Raw genomic sequence first — 24,169 nt, forward strand, 5'->3', positions numbered from 1 at the left:
GTGATCCATTAGCTCAGTCTTCCTCTTGCAAATTCTGGCTTGTCTTACCAACTGTTTTTTCTAGAACAATCTGCCTAGAAAATTCCCATCAAAGGGCTGGGAATGTGGCTTAGGGGAAAAGTGCTTGCATAGTATGCATGAAACCCTGGGTTTGATTCACTGTGGTTCAAGTGGTAGAGTGCTGGCCTTGAGCAAAAGAAGATCAAGAAAGAAAAGAAAAGGAAGGAAGGAAGGAAGGAAGGAAGGAGTGAAAGAAAGAAAGAAAGAAAAGGAAAAGAAAGGAAGAAAAAGAAAAAAACAACAAAACAAGAAAATTCCCATCAATACAGCTGTATTTCCACTCTTACACACAGAGTAGTACACATTGGAGAAAATCACAGTGTCAATGAGGGCCTCAACAAATACACTGTAACTTCAGTTGGGTCTCAGTTCTATTGGGTAATTTTTCTGCTTACCTCTTATCAGTTTCTTCTACTGTTTCTCAACCCTGTATTTCATCATTTCATATATAATCCTTGAATCAATTAATTTTTCTACTTACCCCTTATCAGTTTCTTCTGCTATTTCCCCACCCCCTATTTCATCATTTCATCTATAATCCTCAAATTAATGAACAGAAAGAAATAGGAGTCAATGGAGATAAGGAGCTTCTCCAGTTTTCTGTTTCCTTTCCTACCTGAAAAACCAGAAAGAAGTGTATTTCGGAGGAGGTAACAAGTTTGATAAGAAATATACTCACTGCCTTACGTATGAAACTGTAATCCCTCTGTACATCACTTTGACAATAAACAAATCAATTTTAAAAAGTGTATTTATCATTTCCTCCAACTCTTAGAGGTGAGAGTCTGCCTATCTTCTCCTCTTTCTCACACTCATGTGATCCCCTAACCCTACAAATCCTCCTTCCCACAGTAGCTACCTCAACTTCCAAGTTCAGAAGGTTTGTTTTTCATTTTTTATTTTTTGCCAGTCCTGGGGCTTGAACTCAGGGCCTGAGCACTATCCCTGGCTTCTTTTTGCTCAAGGCTAGCACTCTAACACTTGAGCCACATCATCACTTCTGGCTTTTTCTATATATGTGGTGCTGAGGAATGGAACCCAGGGCTTTATGTATACGAGGCAAGCACTCTTCCACTAGGCCATATTCCCAGCCCTCAGAAGGTTATAATCAGAAAATTTGACTTAATAGTTCTAGAAAGAAGAATTGTAAACTCTATTCTCTGACTACAAAGCAGCAATGCAGAAATTAATGGAAAGAGAGAAAAGGTTTGGCCCCTCCATGTGTTGTGGAACATAAATATGGAAGATGAGCTAGTACCATTGTCCCCAACTTGGGATATATGGTTCTTTCCCCCAGAAATTCTACTCAATTCCAACACAAGCCATAGTAAATATGGAATCTCTGCTTTATTTATTTTGGTAAACAGTAAAAGTAATTTCTGTCAGGTAAACTTAATATAGATTATGAATAAATAAGTGGTAAATATCTGTCATGTGTAGTAACCCCTCACAAATGATTTTTTTTTAGGTTTTCCACTGAAGAATAGTTTCTGATTAGATATACTATGCTGCTACAGTTACTCTTACTGTACAACAAATTACCAAAACTTAACACTGTAGAAAAGTACCATTTTATCATACTTACGGACTCTGTGGGAATTCAGGTATCAATGTCTGAGGCTGCCTAATGTCCGAGGCCTTCAGTCAAGAAGACTTGAAGACTAGCTGTGACTGAAAGGCTGGATGGGATGACTTCAAGCAAGGACTCCTGAACAGAGCTCCTTCACACAATCTCTCCAGGAGACATGGCTTTCTCATAATATAGCAACCACAGGGTAGAAGGGTTTCCCATAAGATAGTTCATGCTCTGAGCATAAGGTTTCAGAATAAGGCAGAAGCTCCAATCCTTTTATGATAGCCTCCCAAGTCACACAGCATTACTTCCCATACTTTGTGCAGAAATTGTCCCAAGACAATTCCAGGGATGGGGACATAGATGCACAGGTCCCCTGCCCCACTTGATGGGAAGAATATCCAAGAATTTTGATGTTGCATGGGAAATGTTATTTTTTTCCTCTATAGTACAGCTCATGAGAAATTAATGAAAACCCCGTATAATTTTCCTCAGGAAAACACTATATGCACAACATTTGTATATATTTGGGGAGCTTACTTCCTATTGCATTTAGGTAATAACCTTCAGATGTCAAGATTCTTCGACTTTTTTTTAATTTAGCAGTGCTGGGATTGAATACATTTTATTTTTTAAAAGTAGAAACTTAAAGTCTGACATTTCACTATATGCAGAAATCGAATCCTGTTATAAGAGTCTTATACCCTGAGCTCAACCTACAATAAGCTTTGGGGAAGATTCATTCTTATCCTAGAAATTTCCACTCTTGTAATATCAAGTTACAGTAAATTCCATTTTTTAAAAATGTTACTTCTGCGGGGTGTAGGTGGCTAAAGTCTATAATCCTATAGTCTATAATACTCAGGAGGCTAAGATCTGAGAACTACAGTTCAAAGCCAGCCCTGGGCAGGAAGGTTCATGAGATTTATTTCCAATTAACCACCTGAAAACCAAAAGTGGAGCTGTGACTCAAAGTGGTAGAGTGCTAGCCTTGAACAAAAGAGCTCAGGGACAGCATCCAGGCCCCAAATTAAGGCCCCATGACTCATTAAAAAAAAAAAGTTACTTCTGGGGCCAGGCACTGGTAACTCGCACCTGCAATCCTAATTACTCAGGAAGCAGAGATCTGAGAATTGTGGTTCAAAACCAGCCCACTCAGTAAAAAGTCTATAGGACTCTTATCTCCAATTAACCATCAAAAAGCCTGAAATGGAGCTGTGGCTCAAGTAGTAGAGTGCTAGCCTTGAACAAAAAAGCTCAGCATGCAGGCCCTGAGTTCAAGCCCCAGGATCACACACACATAAGAAAGTTACTTTTATGAAGAGCTTTTACTGTCCTTCCTGAATATTGCAATCTTGCCTCAGAATTTTGTTTCAATGCTCCGTGCTTTCAGAAAACTAAAGCTGATACGTAATCAACTAATTCCTATGATGACGTTAAACAAACTCACTGGCTGCTTTTGGAGGATAAACCTGTTGTTTTAAAAACCTGTTAAGACATATGTATAAAAAATAATATACATACTGAAACAAACTCTGAAGATATGGAAACAAAGGACCTTTTCTTGTTTTTTCATTTTCTGATGACTCTGTGTTCTTTACCCCATAGATGGTATATTCACATGCATGTCTAAGGGAAGGTGGGGGGAGGGCACAGAATCAGTGGAAATGTGTGAAAAAGTGCAGCAGTGGAGCAAAGTGGACATTACTGGACATTAATGAAAGTAAACTATACAACTGGAGGGAATGGGAGAGAATGAGGGAACAGATGATACTACACAAAAGGAAGGAACTCACCTCTAAAACAACAATAAATAAAAAAAAATACAGATGTCAAGATAATCAGAAGTGACCCCCATTCTACCATGAGATCCAACATTTATGCATTGTCAGGAGGGTAGAGAATAGATGGGTAAGCACTGAATTTGTCCATTTTTTTTCCATTCTAGTTAGTCCTCTTTGCACAGATAATTGCCCAATGTGAGAAATTATGGTCAGATCTGGATAAATGCCACACATACACAGGGGTGAATGTTGAATAAAGTTGATCTGCATTTATTAAAATATTATTGGATTTAAGGGAATTGTTAGTTTAAATAAAGGAGACTAAATCTGATATATGTTGATATGCACTGGATTTGAAAATCTGGTCAATTGCTATTAAATTTAGAAGAGTCTCCTTAAGTTACTCTAATGACATATACATGTCTAAACTAGTCATTTTTTTCCATTTATGTTTTTTTTTTTGTCAGTCCTGGGGCTTGAACTCAGGGCCTGAGCACTGTTGCTGGCTTCTTTTTGCTCAAGGCTAGCACTCTGCCACTTGAGCCACAGCGCCACTTCTGGCCATTTTCTATATATGTGGTGCTGGGGAATCAAACCTAGGGTTTCATGTATACGAGGCAAGCACTCTTGCCACTAGGCCATTTCCCCAGCCCCTAAACTAGTAATTTTTAGAGGTCTAGAAAGTAAACAGATTCAATTTGACTGGTCATATGGTTGTCATTGCCACTATTTAACTCTGCCACTGTGAAGGGGAAGCTGTCATAGAAAATGCACAAAAGAATGAGTCTGTCTGTGTTCCAATTACACTTTATGTATGGATACTGAAATTTTAATTTTGGATATTTTTCATGAGTCACCAATTATTATTTTTATGTTTTTGAATCATGTGAAACTATGAAAATGATTATTAACTTGGAGAAACTACAAAGACAGCAAGCACGTGGATCATTTAGCAACCATTCACCTAAGTTACTTCTAGATATATAGTTATGAGTAGTACGGGAACTCCTCAGTGTCTAGTTTTGGTTTCTTAAGATGTCTACACTGTAGGAACTCTAATTGCCAATACATTAAAAGTGTCTAGATTATGTATCTCATCTGAATGGTCTTTGGGGTTAGGGAGGAGAGGGATAATAATCTGCACATTCCAAATTTCTATGCATCTCAACTTGTTTCACCATCCTAGGCATCACCCTATTAGCTAATATTGTATTTATGCAGATTTCCTGGCATATCTCATCCAATCCTTGTGCTGGCCTGGTTTTGATGAAGGAACATACAAAATCAAATTTTGCACTTTCTACCAATGTCCCACTATTTGAAATTTGGCTGGGCTGCAACTTCTATCACTATCAAAATAAAGACAATTACTTTGTCAAAAAATAAAATAAAACTTTGATTAAATCAAAGCAAATACTTGTTGAGAAAAGTTATCTTTGTATGTGCTTTCATAAATGATGAAAAATAAACAAACTAAAATGTTACCATTTTGCAAACTTTTAGTTAATCAAACTAGATCACAATCACTAATGGCAACTAATAGCACACACACACACACACACACACACACACACCCAGCCCTGCAAAACAACAAAAACCAACCAATACTGCCTGTGAAATATTCTTGCCAAAAGACAAAGAAAAAAGTCTCACTAAAATAAAATCAGGCCCTAACTACAGAGGAACATCTTAAACAACTCCAGCAAAATGTAATACAACCTATAAAATTCAGGAAGTGAAAAGCTCCAAAGGTCGACAAACATTAGTTTGACAAACATTAGTTCAACAAATGATTTTTTTGTTAGTATTAAGGAGTTGTACAAAGGGTTTACAATTCCATGTCAGGTAATGAGTACAATGCTTCTTGGACAATGGCACTTCCCCCATTTTCCTTCACTTTCCCCCATTCCTCTCTCCCATCCCTGCCCATAGTTGTATAATTCAGTTTTTATGTAGTGTATATTGAACACCATGACTGCATTTGTTCACTCATCCTCCCTCTATTACTGTGTCTCCCTTTTGCCACAACAAAACTGGAAAAAAAAGGGAAAAAGAAAAACAAAACACCACCACCAAACTATGACTAACAACAACAAACTAGGTTTCCATTTCCTAGAATTTCTTTAGGTAAGTGGTATTTTAGATGTTCAGAGGAGTTATGCCTTTTATTTTTATTTTTGTCAGTTGTGGGGCTTGAACTCAGGAACTGGGCACTGCAGTTAATTGAAGATAAGAGCCTCAAAGACTTTTCTGTCTGGGTTGGCTTTGAATCATGACACTCATATCTCAGCCTTTTGAGTAGTGAGGACTACAGGTGTACGCCACAAGTGACTGGTAGAGTTACACCTTTGGGTTCCTCTCCTAAATGTATCCTCCTTTAGTCTCTTTGTGTATAAATGTCTCTTTGTGTATAAATGCATATCACCCTGTATAGATTGTCATGTCCACTTATGTTTAGATCTAGCTTCCACATATGAGAGAAAAAAATATAGTATGTCTCTCTGAGCTTGGCTTACCTCACTTAGCATGATTTGTTCTAGGTCCATCCACTTCCCTTCAAATGACCTACTCCTACTCTTTTTAAGGGGTGAGTAAAATTCCATTGTGTATAGGTGCCACATTTTTTTGACCCATTCGTCTATTATAGGACCTCTGGGCTGTTTCCATAACTTGGCTATTGTCAATAGTGCAACAGTGAACATGGAAGTACAAGTGTCTTTAAGGTATCCTGGCTTGTAATGTTCTGGGTAGATGCCCAAGAGTGGTATGGCTGGTTCATTGGGAAGATCTATGTTTAGTTTTTTGAGGAACGTCCAAACTACTATCCAGAGTGGTTGTACTAGTTTACATTCCCACCAACAGTACAAAAGGGTTTCTTTTTTTCCATATCATCACCAGCATTGTTACTGTTCAAATTCCTCATGTTGGCTAATCTAACTGGAATGAGATGAATCTCAATGTTGTTTTGACTTACACTTATGACCAGGGATGTTGAGCATTTCCTTGTGTATTTATCAGCCATTCTTACTTCTTCTGAGAAGTCTCTCTTTAGCTCCTTTGCTCATTTATTGGTTCATTTATTAGTCTTTTGGGGGGGGGGTGTTAATTTCTAGAGCTCCTTGTATATTTTGGATATCAGGCCTTCGTCAGATTCAACAAATAAATCTGAAGACAAAAAAAGAAGGAAAGTAAAAATTTACATCCTCTTCTATCCCTGTGGATAGTGCTACAGAAATTCTCTGTGTGGGCTGGGAATATGGCCTAGTGCTTGCCTTGTATACATGAAGCCCTGGGTTCAATTCCTCAGCACCACATATATAGAAAAAGCTGAAAGTGATGCTGTGGCTCAAGTGGTAAAGTGCTAACCTTGAGCAAAAAGAAGGCAGGGACAGTGCTCAGGCCCTGAGTTCAAGCCAGAACTGGCAAAAAAAACCAAAACAAAACAAGAAATTCTCTGCCTTAAGTAATTACATAAAACATGTGGAGCAACTAGTTTTGGCATTGAATATTGGGCAATGCAGGACAGTGAACTTTACAGAAAAGAAAACACATATGATCATACGATGAGCCCACATTGATCCCAGACTTCTACCTCGGCAAACTTCCCAGCTGTGATACTGGGTAGTAGGGAGAGATGCCCAAGCAGGGCACAGCACTTTGCTGCTTAGTTAAGCAGTTAGAGTCTGGCAGTTGGAACCAGGCACTAGATGCTCACACCTGTAATCTTAGTTACAAGGCTGAGAGTCGAGGATCATGGTTCAAAGCAAGCCTGGACAGGATAGTCCATGAGCCTCATCTCCAATTAACCACCAGAAAACCAGAAGTGGTGCTGTGGCTCAAAGTGGTAGTACGCTAGCCTTAGCAGAAAGAGCTCAGGGACAGTGCCCAGGCCCCAACTTCAAGCCCCAAGACTGACAAAAAAAAGTCTGGCAGTTAGGATGTGTGGGTAAAGACATACTGGAAAGGCAGCATCAAAGTGTGGGGAGACACTCTACAAGGTCTGTCAGACCAAGGTGCAGCACCCTGAGAGCTGAGCAGATATTCCAGAGCCTGCAGTGCTGGAATAAGTGGCAGTCCCAGTCCCAGCTCAGTCAGACACTGGGGCACCTCACAGAATACCTCAGGCATTCAATCAAGATTCAGAAAGACCACACCTGAAGAGTAAGAAACATCCTTACAGAGCAAGAATGGGCAAACTGAAATCATGTATCTGGGATAGACTTCAAAACAAGGTCTGCATACCAATCTGAATGAATGCTTTTGTAAATAAAGTTTTATTAAAACATGGCTATGCTCATTTATGTAGTGTCTAGGCTGCTTTTGCACTACATTGGCAGAGTTCAATAGTTGTAACAGAGGCTTTACCATTTGCAAAGCCAAAGATATTTGCTATCTGGTCCTTTACAGAAAACTTTGCTGATTTCTACACTAGAATAAGGCCATCACTAGGATTAAAGGCCAGACACAAACAGATCTGCTCTACTAAAGAACAAAGCCAAGCCTGACAAAATCTAACTGATTAACAATAATTTGACAAGTCAACATATTTTAAAGAAAAACATCACACTCACCATATTATGTCATATGTACAATTAAATATTATATGTGAAGCAGAAAATGGTTGTAACCCACCATCATATTGTAAACCATCATCAAAAAAAGAAAAAGCAGTCAAACAGAAGCAGATCCCCAAATAATCCAGATTGCAGAATTAACAGACAAGGACTTGAAAACAGCTGTTCAAATACTTAAAGGAAAAGGTTGGCATAATGAGTGAACAGCTGGGAAATTTTATTAGCAAAATGGAAATATATAAATATATATAAAGAAGTCAAATGGAAATTCTGGAAATGGTAACTACAATATAAGAAGGGGGAAAAATATTCTATTTTTTTTTCTTTCTTGCAGTGCTAGGTAACAAACCTAGAGCTTCATACATGCTAGGCAAGTGTTCTATCATGAGGCACACCCTCAATCCTTAGATTTCTCACCTTTTAGCTGTACAATGTGAAAAATAATTTACAAATGTAATTGTACATCTAGTATATACTTCAAAATAATCCAGCTGTGGGTGGAGGTACAGAAAAAATAACAGTAGCCATAAGTTGATGATTATGACTATCCTGAATTAAAGCCCCAGAACTGGAAAGAAAGAAAAAGAGGGGGGAAGGGAGGGAGGGAGGGAAAGAAAAAGGAAGAATGGCTGACAGACTATACTGGAGCTGAGCACTGATGGCTTACCTCTGAAATCCTAGTTATTCTGGAGGCTGAGATCTGAGGATCAGAGTCAGAAAGAAGCCAGCCTGGGTAGAAATATCCATTAGACCCTTATCTCCAATTAACTACCAAAGTTTGAAAGTGGAGCTATGGCTCAAGTGGTTCAACACAACCTTGAGGTGAAAAGCTAAGAGACAGTGTCCTGGTCCTGAGTTCAAGCCCCATTGCAGCACATAACTAATTTAATAAAAAAACACACATTTTTTTCAGTAATGTTACTAAAAATTTCTACTTTCATTTTCTGCTATTAACAGAACTATAGTTCATTTACTTGCCTTCTCGATTCCTTCCCAGACTCATTAAGCAATAGATCTTGCATAGTGGTTTCAGGAGCTCAACAGAAGTCTAGTAAAGAGGGGATTGGACACAAAAAAACTAAGAAGCACAGAGTTCCTAGGGCTGGGAGTGAGAACTCTGCTGAGTCTAGAATTTTCTCTCAGTGTTAATTCCTGGGAATATTTCAGTCCTAGCCTAAAAGGCCCTAGTTACCTTCTCTCTTTGACTCCAAGAGACTGGGTATATAAAGTCTTGAGATGAATTTGTAACACAGTAGATGGATAGAGGGGAAGAGAATGTAGAGAAGAATCTTCATCAATTTACTCTTCATTTTCTACTCTGAGAAATAAAGGAGCATGTGGCAAGAACACCTGTCAGTAATTTAAAACTAGCTATGGACAGAACAGAAAGGAATGCTTTCTTCACTAGAATCTCCATTTTATAGTCAGAAGATATACCTTACAGTTGTGGCAGCACTGTGGGATATGGAGAAATGGGTTATAGGAACCAATACCTTTCCTTAACTTTCCTACAGTAGTTTTCACAGGGTTTTCCAAGCCACCATTTGTCAAAATTGTAAGTGATAGAGAATAGAACTGAGGAAGGGAGGGAAGGAAGGAGGAGGGAGGGAAAGAGAGAAAATACATTACTTCTGTAATCTGCAAGAAGTTTATTTGTGATACATGAAGTTACATACATTTATATGCTTATACATATATTTCTCTATACACTTATATTTATGGCTTGGAAGTTCCTCTTGATTATATCAGATTACTATCTGCAGTGCACAAGAATGAAAACTATTCACCATTGCTTCTTGTCAAAAAAAAAAAAAAAGGCTGGGGATATAGCCTAGCGGCAAGAGTGCCTGCCTCGGGTACACGAGGCCCTAGGTTCAATTCCCCAGCACCACATATACAGAAAATGGCCAGAAGCGGCGCTGTGGCTCAAGTGGCAGAGTGCTAGCCTTGAGCAAAAAGAAGCCAGGGACAGTGCTCAGGCCCTGAGTCCAAGGCCCAGGACTGGCAAAAAAAAAAAAAAAAGAAGCAGAAAATTAAATTTGGGTTTTTGTTTTTGTTTTGGCCAGTCCTGGAGCTTGGACTCAGGGCCTGAGCACTGTCCCTGGCTTCTTTTTGCTCAAAGCTAGCACTCTGCCACTTGAGCCATAGTGCCACTTCTGGCCATTGTCTATATATGTGGTGCTGGGGAACCCAGGGCTTCATGTATACAAGGCAAGCACTCTTAGCACTAGGCCATATATCCAGCCCAGAAAATTAAATTTGTATATATATATATATATATATTTGCCAGTACTGGGCCTTGGACTCCGGGCCTGAGCACTGTCCCTGGCTTCTATTTGCTCAAGGCTAGCACTCTGCCACTGAGCCACAGAGCCACTTCTGGCCATTTTCTGTATATGTGGTGCTGGGGAATTGAACCCAGAGTTTCATGTATATGAGGCAAGCACTCTTGCCACTAGGCCATATCCCCAGAAAATTTGTAAATATTGTTTAGACAGGAGCCTAGACTTTAAGAGGTGTAAACTGACTGCCTGTCATGTTGCCCCCATTCTTCCATGTCCAAAGTAACTACATCAGCTTCTTCTTACACATCTCTCACCACATCTTCTGTGGCTCCTTACTCATCTCTACTAGCACAAATAAACTGAGGTCTATCTGCACATCAACCTGTTCCTCTCTGAAAGTACCTTCTTTTCTTCTTACACACATTTATACTTATCCAGTCTCACCTGAACTTTGTACACTAGTTTTAATGGAATGCATGCAGTACAGAGGAATGAGCCTTACCAGGGTGGGGAAAGGGCTGGGTGCTAGTGGCTCACACCTGTAATTCTAGATACTCAGGAGGCTAAGATCTGAGGAGGATTCTAGTTCAAAGCAAGATCGGGCAGGAAAGTCCATGAGACTCTTATATCCAATTAACCAGAAGTGGAGCTGTGGCTCAAAGTGATACAGTGCTAGCTAGTCTTGAGCGAAAGAGCTCAGGGACAGCACTCAGGCCGTGAGTTCAAGCCCCACCCTGACATCTGGGGATCAAGGTTCGAAGCAAGTGAGAGCAAGAAAGTCCATGAGACCCTATGGCTCAAGTGATAGGGTGCTAGCTAGCCTAGTGCAAAAAAAAAAAAAAAAAAAAAAAAGCTCGGATTGCCTGAGGCCCAGATTTTAAGCCCCCAGGATCAGCTTTATCTAACACATGGGGTTAGGTGCTATTATATGTACACCGCTAGATACTGAATAGCCATAATTAAAAGGTACTTAGTAGATGGTAGATACTATTGCGAAAATAATAGCTACCTCAAAAAGAAAAAAAAAAAGAAAAACATCTGTTCCTTCTACGTAGCAAACGGTTGTCAAACTGTTCATTCTTTTTCATCCTACCGGAAACAACTTCCGAATGCTTCCCAACAAAGATTCCGAACCCAGTTCATTTCCACTAATTTAGCTGCCCGTTCATTTCACTCAAATCTCAGTATCCACTCAGGGAACAGCAGTTTGCAAGTACTCAAACATTTGTTCTCTGAAGTCACCGGGAGAGAACAGGACCGGTAGGCTCCTCAAGAGACGCGCCCACGGAACAGCGCGAGGGAAGGCGGCCTCCCCAGGTTTTCCCGGCGCGGCCGCGGGAACCAACAACTGAGATGGTGGAGGAAAAGTTTCCGCCGTGGGCCGCCCAGCTCAAGGTGTAATCGCGAGGTGAAGCGGACCGGGAGAAAATAGGCTGGACAAGTATGCGTCCGCATTCCTGCGAGCGTGTCACCGTGTGTGAGAAGCACCAAGTTACGCTTGGGGCCCGGGCACGCGGCGAGCTCGGGTTCGAACTCTCGCGGGGTGGTGCCGTAAGCGCTTACCTCGGCGGACGAGCAAGTGGACTCCGCTGGGCGCCGCCATGTTGGTGTCGGTCACGTGCAGCTGGCAAGCTCCACCCCCTGGAGCGGTTCCGCTGCAGTCCCTCTAAAGACTCCCCCCCGCCCCCCCGCCCCTCCCGCCCCCGAGCTGTCAGGGGTGAGAGCGCATGCGCGCGCGCCTGAGAGCGATGGACGTTAGTGGCTCGGGCACCCGGGACAGCAACCCGCTGCGGCCGTGCGAGTCAGGCTCCAGCCGCAGTTTCTAAGGTGCCTTTGCGTCCCCGGGCCCAGAGGGGGATGGAGGAAACCTGTCAGGTAAGATCGGCATCCCGTATTTATAGCATCAACATTTTGGTACATGTAAAACTGAAGTTGAGCGGAAAGAAAAAATAAAGCACAATCTAGTATTCAACATTGCACTTTGCGTCTCTGCAAATTTTTTCCCTGCGTTCAGTTGAAAGGTAATATTGGGTTCAAAGTCATCAACTGTACGTTGCGACCCTAGTCGCCACATTACTCAGCAGAGACTCCAGATAAGACAGAGTCTGTGTGTTAGTGCCACTGCCACTGCTAAAACTATGCTGCAAACTTGAATATGTTCAGGGAACTTCTTTTTCCTCCCAAGGGCTTATTGGGCTTGTGGAAAGGTGGCAATATTAACTAGAGTCGCAACCCTAAATTTGATGTTTAAAAGGATGATGCCAGTCAAGCTGCATTACCAAAAGATGGAGCCTACAGAAGGCCATTTACCAGTCAAGTGAGAGCTGGGTATCCCTACTGATGATGGTTCCTATTTTTCCCAAATCCATTGCTCTGGGGGTAGATTCCATCCAGTTATGTACCAGGTGTTACTCATCTTGGTAGACATTGCACTCAGCTGAGAACCAAGCAATGGCTGGTAAAGGAACTCCAAAGAAGAAAACTGAGACTGTAGCCCTTTGTGGACCTTATCTGCAAGCAAGTGATAAAAATTCTTTGTGAATGGGTATGTTGTCTTCCAATTAGATGTCAAGAATTTAGGTTTCCAGCACTCAGGAGACTGAGGCAGTCAGATTTTGAGTTCCAAATCAGCCTGGACTACATAGTAAGACCCTGTCTCCAAAACAAAGTGGGGGGAGGGGAGAAGAATTTATTTCCATGATCAGTGAAAACCTGGACAGTTTAGTAGAGGGTAAAGAAAAAAGAAAGATGTCCCTTCTGCACCATGCCTTTACACCACAAACATTGCCCAGCCTGCCCCTATGTGCATGACTACAGACAGACCTTGCCTTTTACATGGAATTATATTAATATTCTATTACTAAGACTGGTTTTTTCCACTCAGCAATCCTCAAATCTTAGAATACTTAATTCAAACTGATCTATTACTCTTGTTATTATTACTATTATTATTATTATTATCAGTATGGGCTTTGGACTTAGATCCTCATGCTTACTGGGCTTGCTTACCCAGCTGGCACTCTACCATTGCAGCCAGGCCTCTGGACCTGTTTTTTTTTTTTTTTTTTTTTTTGCCAGTCCTGGGCCTTGGACCCAGGGCCTGAGCACTGTCCCTGGCTTCTTTTTGCTCAAGGCTAGCACTCTGCCACTTGAGTCACAGCGCCACTTCTGGCCATTTTCTGTATATGTGGTGCTGGGGAATCGAACCCAGGGCTTCAAGCATACGAGGCAAGTGCTCTTGCCACTAGGCCATATCCCCAGCCCTGGACCTGTTTTTTGATGGCTATTTTAGAAATAAAGTTTCTAGATTTCTTCCCAGGATGATTTCAAACCTGAGTCCTACAAATCTCAGCCTCCTGAGTAGCTAGGATTGTAGGCATGAATCACTGGCGCTCAGCTCAATAAACATAATAACCTATTAACCCAGCTTAATAACTACAGAGGCCTGAATTTCTTTTTGCCAGTCCTGGGGCTTGAACTCAGGACCTGAGCAATGTCCCTGGATTCTTTTTGCTCAAGGCTAGCAGTCTTGAGCCACAGTGCCACTTCCTGCCTTTTCTGTTTATGTGGTACTGAGAAATAGAACCTAGGGCTTTGTACATGCTAGGCAAGCGCTCTACCACTAAGTCACATTCACAGCCCCATATTTTTGTTTTTAAAGAACATTACTTTTGACATTTTAATAGAGAATATATGTGATAATTTTTTGGTGACCCAGTTTTGGAGGCTTGTGAACAATAAAGAGAAATAACACTTTTCAGTGTGGTAAACAAGATGTACAAGGATGGGAAGAAATGTACTCCTAGAGGTTACTAAGTTCTATAGACTCAGATCAGTCTAGGTTTCTGTTTGTTTCTTTTTGAACAGTCCTGGAGCCTGAACTCAGGGCCTGGGCACTGTCCCTGAGCTGCTTTTGCTCACTGCTAGCACTCTACCACTTGAGCCACAGCACCTCTTCTGGTCTTTTCTGTGTGTGAGGTACGGAGGGCTTCATGCATGCTAGGCAAGTACTCGATGCCGTATTCCCAGCCAGTTTTAGGTTTCTAAGTGTGGTGTATTTGTCTTCTGTGTAACAGAAGCAAGCAAACATAAGGGACGCAAAGGAACCTGAGATTTAGCTAGGTACTGAGTATCAGGAAGTGTGCGAAACAAAGAAATATAGAAGTCCCTAGTGAAATGTCAAAAGGTATGAAGTCCACTTTCACACACATCTGAAATAGAATACACATTCTTGTTATTTAGCTCAACCACACTTGGGAGAACTAATACACAACTTATTCTCCTGCAACTTGAAGGAAACAAATGGCACCAGCATAATGGAATCCCATTGAGGAAATCCCTCATAAATTTAGCACAAAATGTGGATATCTAGGATCAGCTAAAAATGGAGCAGATGTAAACTTACCTGGATGAACTTGCTTTTCCACTCATCCTTGACCTGTCTTTTCTTATCTCATCTTTTTAACATTAGAAGGATTAAGAGTAGCTAGCTACACTCCCATCATATATATGCTGAATGCATATAACCAATGGAATAGAGGGCTAGAGCACTGACATCTAAGATCCCTTGCAATTTAAACAACTGGTGATTCAGGGCATTCGGAGTATTTACTTTTTTTTTTTTTTTTTTGCCAATTCTGGGGCTTGAACTCAGGGCCTGAGCACTGTCCCTGGCTTCTTTTTTCTCAAGGCTATAGCACTCTACCACTTAAGCCACAGCACCACTTCTGGCTTTTTCTATATATGTGGTGCTGAGGAATCGAACCCAGGGCTTCATGTATAACAGGTAAGCACTCTACTGCTAGGCCATATTCCCAGCCCTTAAATTTTTTTTTATAAAGATTATCTTTAAGTAGCTGTACAAAGTTGTTTCCATTCAATATGTCAATTTATGAATAACATTTAACATCGTGTGTGTGTGTATGTGTGTGTGCCATTCCTGGAACTTGAGCTCAGGGCCTGGGCTCTGTCCCTGACTCTACCACTAAGCCACATTCCCAGCCTTACCATGCCCTTTGATGGGTCCCTTACTTCTTGATCAGAGACACCTCTTCCATCATTCTCCTCATACTATCTGCCCTTCCCCCAGACTCATTCCATGTTTCCCACTTCCCTCATCACATATGTACATTGAGTTTTTCACTGTATTTTCCTCCCATACCTTTTCTCATCCCAGCCCTTATTTAAAAAAAATTATCAATGCTACCTTCAAGTGGTTGTGCAAAGGTGTTGCCAATTAACAATGCAGCTTATGAATGAAATATATCTTGATCAATGCCACCCCTTTCAACATGCTCACTCATCCATCCCCTCCCACACTTCCCGTGCTCTTCTTAATTTTGTAGGATATACATTGGGTCATGGCACTTAGCCAAAAGATTACAAACCAGCCCTTAGTTTGTTGTGATAGAGTCTTCTGTGCAGCTTAGGTTGGCCCTGAATTCCTCATGTAGCCCAGGTTGGCCTCCCACTTGAGATCTTCCTGCCTCCTGAGTTCTGGGATTGACAGGCATGCCTTACCATGCTTATATTCAATTTTGTAATTGAGATTCTTGAATAAAAAATATTGAATAGCTTTTCAAAGCCATAATTTTTAAAAGTAAAGGATAATTTCTGTATCTTAAATTTTATTCTTAATGTTAAAATACTTTTGTTGTGATTATTGCTCTCTAGGTTTACTTGGTTTTGAAAATGTCAGGTATCACTAACATTTTTGAGACTCTTAATAATTGTTTATAAAACATGTCAGAAAAAGGAAAAAAAAACAAAAGTTGTATAGTTTGTGATCAAATTTCAACTATATTCGTGTTCCTGTACATGTGTTGAACCTTAAAGTCTCTAAGGGATTATGAGACATGAAGCAAATGCTTTCAACAAAAAAATTTTTTATAATTTATTTATTAATTAAACAAAAATTTTTGACAAGGTGTTGTGCAAAAGGGGTACAGTTACATAGTAGGGCAGTGTGTACATTTCTTGTAATATCTTACACCCTGTTTTTCTTTCCCTTCCCTAGGTCAGGTAGACATATATATAATACACAGTGTACCAAGAACATATACAGTAGCCACGTGGCCTATGCCAAAGAAAATTCGCCTAGGGCTTTAAATGTAATGTTGACAGTAGACAATATGTCAACAATAGTCTTATATGAACGTACATACATAGCTTTTGAGCTATTGTGATCCACTGAGAGGTCTATTTTTGACCTTTATATGTTGAGTAGTTGTTTGGTTTTGGATACGTAATGTAGGGTCACTGACCTACACCGGTTGGATATACCATTTGACAAGAAGTTTTTGGTTTCCCAGACCTGGTCTCTACTGTCTCCCCCTTCCCCCTCCTTATCAGTCATATACCAAGGAGATCATGCCCCTTTGTTTTCTGTGTTCTTGTCTCGCTCAACATTATTTGTTCAAGTTCTGACCATTTCCCTGCGAATACCAATATTTCACCATTTCTAATCACTATGTAATATTCCATTGTGTATATTTTTTGGATCCATTCATCTGTGGAGGGGCATCTGGGTTGTTTCCATATTTTGGCTATTGTGAATTGTGCATTGATAAACATGGAAGTACAGATGTCTTTTTGATATCTTGGGACCTGCTGTTCAGGATAGATGCCTAGGAGTGGTATGGCTGGGTCATAGGGTATGTCTATGTTGAGCTTTTTGAGGAACCTCCATACTGTTCTCCAAAGTGGTTGTACTAATTTGCACTCCCACCAACAATGGAGAAAGGTTCCTCTTTCCCCGCACCCCCTCCAGCATTTGTTGTTGCCTGAGTTCAGAGTATAGGCCATTCTAACTGGAGTGAGGTGGTATCTCAGGGTTGTTTTTATTTGCATTTCCTTTACTGCCAGGGATGTTGAACATTTCCTCATATGTTTCTTTGCCATTTTTATCTCTTCTCTTGTGAAGTCTCTCTTTAGCTCTGTTGCCCATTTCCTAATTGGTTTACTGGGCTTGGAGGGGCTTAGTTTTTTGAGTTCTCTGTAGATGACAGATATTAGGCCTTTGTCTGTTGCTGTGCTGGTAAAGATCCTTTCCCATATGGTTGGCTGTCTTTCTGTTTTGGTGGCTATGTCCTTAGCTGTGGAGAAACTTTTTATTTTGTAGTGGTCCCATTTGTTGAGTCTCTCCCCTAACTGTTGTGCCCCTGGGACTCTATTCAGGAAGTTCCTTCCTGTGCCTATAAGTTCTAGCCTCTTTCCTACTCTGTCCTTCAGTAGTTTCAAGGATTCAGATCTGATGTTGAGGTCCTTGATCCATTTTGAGTTGATCTTGGTGCATGGTGATAGGCTAGGATCCACCTTGAGTTTTCTGCATATGGCTGCCCAGTTTTCCCAGCACCAGTAGTTGAAGAGGCTCTGTTTATTCCATTGTATGTCTTTGGCTCCTTTGTTGAAAATCAGCTGACTGTAAGAGTGCGGTTTTATTTCTGGATCTTTAATTCTAATCCATTGGTCTTCAGGTCTGTTTTTATACCAATACCAGGCTGTTTTTGTTATGATGGCTCTATAGTAGAGCTTGAAGTCTGGTATTGTGATACCTCCTGCATTGCTTTTTTTGCCTAGAATTGCTTTGGCTATTCTAGGTCTTTTGCTGTTCCATATGAATTTATGGGTTGCTTTCTCTATTTTAGTGAAGAATATAGCTGGGATTTTGATGGGGATTGCATTGAATTTGTATAACAATTTGGGCAATATGGCCTTTTTCACTATATTGATTCTGCCTACTCATGAGCTCATGAGAGGTCTTTCTATCTCCTTGTGTCTTCTTTGATTTTCCTTATTAGATTTTTGTAGTTCTCATTAAATAGGTCCGTCACGTCTTTGGTTAGGTTGATACCTAGGTACTTTATTCTTTTTTTGGCTACTGTAAAAGGAATTATTTCCATAATTTCCTTTTCTGCTTGTATATTGCTGGTGTACAGAAAAGCTGCTGACTTTTGTGGATTGATTTTGTAGCCTGCTACTTTGCCAAAATGGTTTATTAGGTGTAGGAGTTTGGAGACCGAGTTTTTTGGGTCCTTCAGATATAAGATCATGTCATCTGCGAATAGGGATAGCATGATTTCTTCCTTGCCACTGTGGATCCCTTTGATGTCCTCCTCTTGTCTTATTGCTATGGCTAGGGATTCCAGTACTATATTGAAAAGAAGTGGGGAGAGTGGGCATCCTTGTCTTGTTCCTGAGTTTAGGGGGAATGATTTTAGTTTCTCCCCATTTAATATGATGTTAGCAGTTGGTCTGTTGTATATGGCTTTTATTGTTTTGTGGAATGTTCCATCTATTCCTGTTCTCTCCAGAGCTTTTAATAAGTATGGATATTGTATTTTGTGAAAGGCTTTTGGGCATCGGCTGAGATAACAATGTGATTCTTGATTTTAGTTCTGTTGATGTGGTGGATTACATTGATTGGTTTACAGATGTTGAACCATCCTTGTGACTGTGGGATGAAGCCTACTTGGTCATGGTGTATAATTTTCTTGATCAGTTCCTGGATCCTGTTAGCTAATATTTTATTGAGGAGCTTTGCGTCTGTGTTCATTAGTGATATTGGTCTGTAGTTCTCTTTTTTTGTTGGGTCTTTGCCTGGTTGGGGGATGAGTATAATATTAGCTTCATAGAATGAGTTTGGGATTTCTCCCTTTGTTTCTATTTCACGGAAGAGTTTGAGGAGTATTGGTATTAGCTCCTCACTAAAGGTTTTATAGAATTCGTTGGTGAATCCGTCTGGGCCTGGGCTTTTCTTTGTTGGGAGGCTCTTGATTACCCCCTGTATCTCGCTGTACGTTATTGGTTTATTTAGTTGATTTATTTCTTCTTGGTTCAGTGTGGGCAGTTTATACTTCTCTAAGAATTGATCCATTTCTGTAAAATTATTGTTTTTTAGTGAGTAGAGGTTCTGGAAATAATTCCTTATGATTGAATGTCATGTGTATTTGTTGTAATTTTTCTGGTGGAGTCCCTGATTTTACGTATATGAGTCTCTTCTCTTCTTTTTTTTGTAAGTCTTGCGAGGGGTCTGTAGATTTTATTTATTTTCTCAAAGAACCAGCTTTTAGTCTTATTTATTTGTTGAATGGTCTTTCTATTTTCAATCAGATTTATCTCTTCTTTAATCTTTGTGACCTCTCTCCTCCTAGTCATTTTAGATTCGATCATTTCTTATTTCTCCGGTTGTTTTAGTTTCATCGTGAGGTTATTCACCTGCTCTGCTTCCATTCTTTTAATGTGAGTGCTGAGGGAGATGATCTTGCCCCTCAGTACTGCCTTAGTTGTTTCCCATTGGTTTCTTTGTGATGTATTTTCATTGTCATCGTGGCTTATGAATTCGTTAATTTCATCTTTAATTTGGTCTGTGGCCCAAGTGTTGGATAACAGTGTGGGGTTTAGCCTCCAAGAATGTGTATAGCCTCTGTGGTAGCCATTGTTATTGAGGGTTACCTTTATTTCACTGTGGTCAGATATAATACATCGGATGAAGTCAATACTTTTGTATTCTCTGAGGTTCTTTGTGTGGGCTATGACATGGTCTGTTTTGGAGTATGATGCATGTGCTGCTGAGAAGAAGGTGTATTGGGTCTCTGTAGGGTGGAAGATTCTGTATAGGTCTGTCAGATCCATTTGGGATATGGTGTTACTTAGGTCCTCAGCTCCCTTGCTAATCCTCTGGGTGTTGGATCTGTCTCTTGGAGAGAGTGGGGTATTAAAGTCACCCACTATGATTGTGTTTGGGTCTGTCTTGTTCTGTAGTTCTGTGAGAATATGCTTGACATATGTAGGGCCTCTTTTGTTCAGTGTGAAATGTTTTTGTTTTTTGGCCAGTCCTGGGCCTTGGACTCAGGGCCTGAGCACTGTCCCTGGCTTCTTCCCGCTCAAGGCTAGCACTGTGCCACTTGAGCCACAGCGCCGCTTCTGGCCGTTTTCTGTATATGTGGTGCTGGGGAATCGAACCTAGGGCCTCGTGTATCCGAGGCAAGCACTCTTGCCACTAGGCTATATCCCCAGCCCCTGCGAAATTTTTTTTAATGTAGCGTCTTGTATCTTGTCTCACAAGAGTTTATATTTATATACTTACTATATATTATACTCACAAGATAAGCCATAGAGTAGAAAAGGGACAAAGGTAATATGAACACACTGTGAAATGAAATGAACCGGTATGCACCTTCCTATAGAGTACAAAGCAGATTCTATAGGTCTGCTGAGGAGCTGATATCCAGAGCCCTGCACAGCTCTCTAACTAAGCTCAGCATCTACACCCACGTGCCTTCACTTTCTCTGACCCTGCTGCTGTTTTGCCATGTGAATCAGAAAAATTTCCCCTTCTGATTTGATTTCTTAGCATTTTATTCACTAGCTAGAGAAGAATATTTCCAAACCTTCTTTCTAATTTGTCTAGTTTTAGGATGAGAAGTGATTTTATTTATTTCCATATTTTAAGCCAAGCAAACATTCTTTCCAGGAACCAGGAGACCTGAATAAACATAATCTGTACATATAACAGAGACCTGTCTTAATAGCTGGTTAGACCCCTCTAAAGTTTGGGACTAACTTTGAATAATTATATGTTCAGATAGATCATTTCCAGGGAACTGTTTTAGCCGACTTGCTAGCAGAAAGTCATGTTTCCTTTATGAACCTTTGGAGATAATCATGGATATGGTTGTTATATAGCAATCTAAGGGTGTTCTTAGAGAAAATGTTTTATGAGAGAAAGTAAAGCCATGTGTGAGCAGTTGTGAAGGTCAGTGGGTTTCTCTTTGCTGTTTGTGTTTGTCCTTTGTGAACAGTGCCAGGCGGGGGCCAGACCAAGAGGGGAACTGTAATTGTATGTGACCCTCCTGTCATACCCCTTCTTGCTTGTCTGATGTTGTCTCAGTCCTATAATTCTTAAGCAAATGGCTCCTTTAAATCACGTCTCCTTCAAATGAGATTGTCCTACCTGAGTCCTTCCTGTACTGTAATTCTGACATTTCCATGATCTACATATATTTATAGGCATAAGGTCAGCAAATAGCCTGCTGCTCCCTTTTGAGCAGTCTGTCAGGGGAAGGGGATAATAGAACCAGAAAGAGCTAATTCAGTTGTGGAATAAAAACTGAAATATTGTCCCAAGGGAGTCATTCAGCTCCTAGCTTGCAGTGATAATGCTTCAGTGTAATAGTTTATCCAATGCTGGAACTGTAGCTGGCCAAAATGGTGTCATGGGTTGAGGGAAGAAAAGGGAAGGAGGCTACAAGGAAGAGCTTGAGCATAGTGCTTGGATCACAGTGTTGAAACTGAACAGGGAGAAACAAACATAGCTTTCTTGGCTTCCTCTCTTGGGATTGCCTCTAAGGAAGCCAAGTATAAGCAGAATTTTGAATTTTCCCTATGTAAACTTGTACACTGCTGCAGAATAAAGAATTCCATTCACAATATAGAAGAAAGAGAAATTACAGCCAATTAATAAATACGTAAGTGGGCACTTGGGGCTACAAGGAAATATGTTGTTTTGTTTCTAAGAACCTAATTGGAAATCCAAGACTAACATTGATGGAAAATGACTTGAACTGAAAGCACTCACCTTTTCCTCTGACAGGACATATCTTAAAACTGTCTGTGGTGCCAACCCCTCTGAATCATCTCCCTTCCCCTTCCCCCTGAACAAATGAACCCTGTGGTTTGGGAGAAGAGAGCATGAGACCAAGGCCACATCTGATGCTGACACCCCTGATGGACATGGCTGTTGAGACCTTGAAACTTCTCAGTCAAAATATGGCTCACTCACCTGGCCTCCATCTCACCCTGCTTCCATCTGCCCTGCCTGACTTCCCACATACATGCATAAGTGCAGACACCAGCCAACCAACCAACCAACAAATGCATAAAATACACAGCTCCCACTTCTTATGTAGTTTGACCATATTGTAGTAAAAGTTATAAAGTTTTTGAGATTTTGAGATTTCCTACTTAAAAAGCTTGTTCTTTGGTCAATTAGTTATGCAAAAATACAGAAGTAAACAGCACTTATGGGGTGGAGCAGGATTGCAAATTCAAGGCCAGCCTGGGCCACCTGAGACCCTATCTCAGGGGTGACAACAACAACAACAACAAAAGAGTCTGCAAGTAAGTATCTTCAAAGTAGAGATTACTAAATAAGATTTTATTAAGAGAAAGACAAAGCTAGCTGTGTCCCTTTCTTGTCCCACACTGGCTAAGAAAGTAAGCATAGTGCATTTCTTAACTTGTACTCACCTCTCACTCAACACTTTGCATATTCAAGACTAAAGTTGTTGAAACAAATAAGAGGGCAGATGTTGTTGTGACCATTCTTCCTATTAAGCTGAATCTCTGTGAGTGATCACCCCCTCCACTTTTAGCCCAGAGAATAACCTGTTTTGCAGTGCATTGTCCACATCTGAAGCATGCATAAATACCACTGCACTTTCTTTCAAATGATAAAGGATAAAGGAGGAGACTGGAGACTTAGCAGCTGCTCTTGGAGCTGACAGCAGACAAGCCTTTCTGTGAGGCCCCTACAAAGGGGGATTCAAAGAGCTGGGTAAACACAGCTGAAGATTTCTCTGCAGATTCACCTGCCAAAATGGTTAATTAAACATTTACAGAACTGTCTAGGTGATACTGGGAACATGGCTTAAGCAGTGGAGCGCCTGCCTAGTATGCATAAGGTCCTGAGGTCAAACACCAGTAACACACACACATGCTCTCCTCTCTCTTTTCCTCCCCCTCACCCCATTCCCAGGTGACATGAGAGTCCAACCAAAGCACATTTGATTAGTCTTTTATTAAGATGGAAGTGAGAAGCTGGAGGCTAGTAGTTCACTCCTGTAATGGTAGCAATGCAGAAGGCTAAGTTCTAGAGGATGTTTGGAGACTCCATCTCCAAACTAACAAGCAACAAGCTGAGCTGGAGGTGTGGCTCAAGTAGTAGAGTATCAGCTGAGCAAGAAAGCTGAACTGGCGTGATACCTTGAGTTCAAACCCTAGTACTAGTAAAGAAAAAAAATTAAAAATAAAAAGGTAGCCAGCACGCTGGTGGTTCATGCCTGTAATCTTAGCTACCCAGGAGGCTGAGATCTGAGGATCTCAGTTTGAAGGCAGACCAAGCAGGAAAGTTCCTTGGACTCTTAACTTTTTTTTTTTTTTGCCAGTCCTGGGGCTTGGACTCAGGGCCTGAGCACTGTCCCTGGCTTCCTTTTGCTCAAGGCTAGCACTCTGCCACTTGAGCCACAGCGCCACTTCCGGCCATTTTCTATATATGTGGTGCTGGGGAATCGAACCCAGGGCTTCATGTATACAAGGCAAGCACTCTTGCCATTAGGCCATATTCCCAGCCCTGGACTCTTAGCTTTAATAAGCCACAAAAAAGCCAGAAGTGAGCAGAGCACTAGCCTTGAGCACGAAAGCTCAGGGACAGTGCCCAGGCCGAATGTTCAAGCCCAGGACTGAAATAAATAAATTTTTAAAAGTGAAAATTAAAATTATTAAAAGATGGTGGAGAATATAGTTGAAGAACTAGAAAACTGGGGCTGGGAATATGGCCTAGTGGCAAGAGTGCTTGCCTCCTACACATGAAGCTCTCGGTTCGATTCCCCAGCACCACATATATGGAAAACGGCCAGAAGGGGCGCTGTGGCTCAGGTGGCAGAGTGCTAGCCTTGAGGGGGAAGAAGCCAGGGATGGTGCTCGGGCCCTGAGTCCAAGGCCCAGGAATGGCCAAAATTTAAAAAAAAAAAGAACTAGAAAACTATCTACTCCAACTTTAACCCTACTCTTCAAATCCTAACATAAAGACACTGAATTCTAGGGAGGTTGTAAGAAGGAAGACTGATCCTTTTACATGTCTGTGTACAGTACAATAAAACTAGAGATTTAAAA

General features: G+C 40.9%; 1 protein-coding gene across 3 annotated transcripts in view; it reads right to left on the bottom strand.

The window, feature by feature from the left end:
* Nucleotides 1-11,891, bottom strand: part of Metap1d (methionyl aminopeptidase type 1D, mitochondrial) — a 75,413-nt gene extending 63,522 nt beyond the window's left edge. Inside the window, exon 1 of one of the 3 annotated variants that reach the window (XM_048345244.1) lies at nt 11,370-11,472. Coding sequence is in view for 1 of the 3 variants with exons in the window: in XM_048345243.1 (XP_048201200.1) it covers nt 11,840-11,879 (40 nt within the window). In the remaining 2 variants the exon portion in view is untranslated. Of the gene's footprint in view, nt 1-541; nt 695-11,369; nt 11,473-11,839 lie in introns of those variants that run through there. The other 2 variants (XM_048345245.1, XM_048345243.1) reach the window with 2 other exon arrangements.
* Nucleotides 11,892-24,169: the final 12,278 nt, after the last annotated feature.

The sequence above is a fragment of the Perognathus longimembris genome, chromosome 4 (assembly GCF_023159225.1).
Source record: "Perognathus longimembris pacificus isolate PPM17 chromosome 4, ASM2315922v1, whole genome shotgun sequence".
NCBI classification, from domain to species: Eukaryota; Metazoa; Chordata; class Mammalia; order Rodentia; family Heteromyidae; genus Perognathus; species Perognathus longimembris.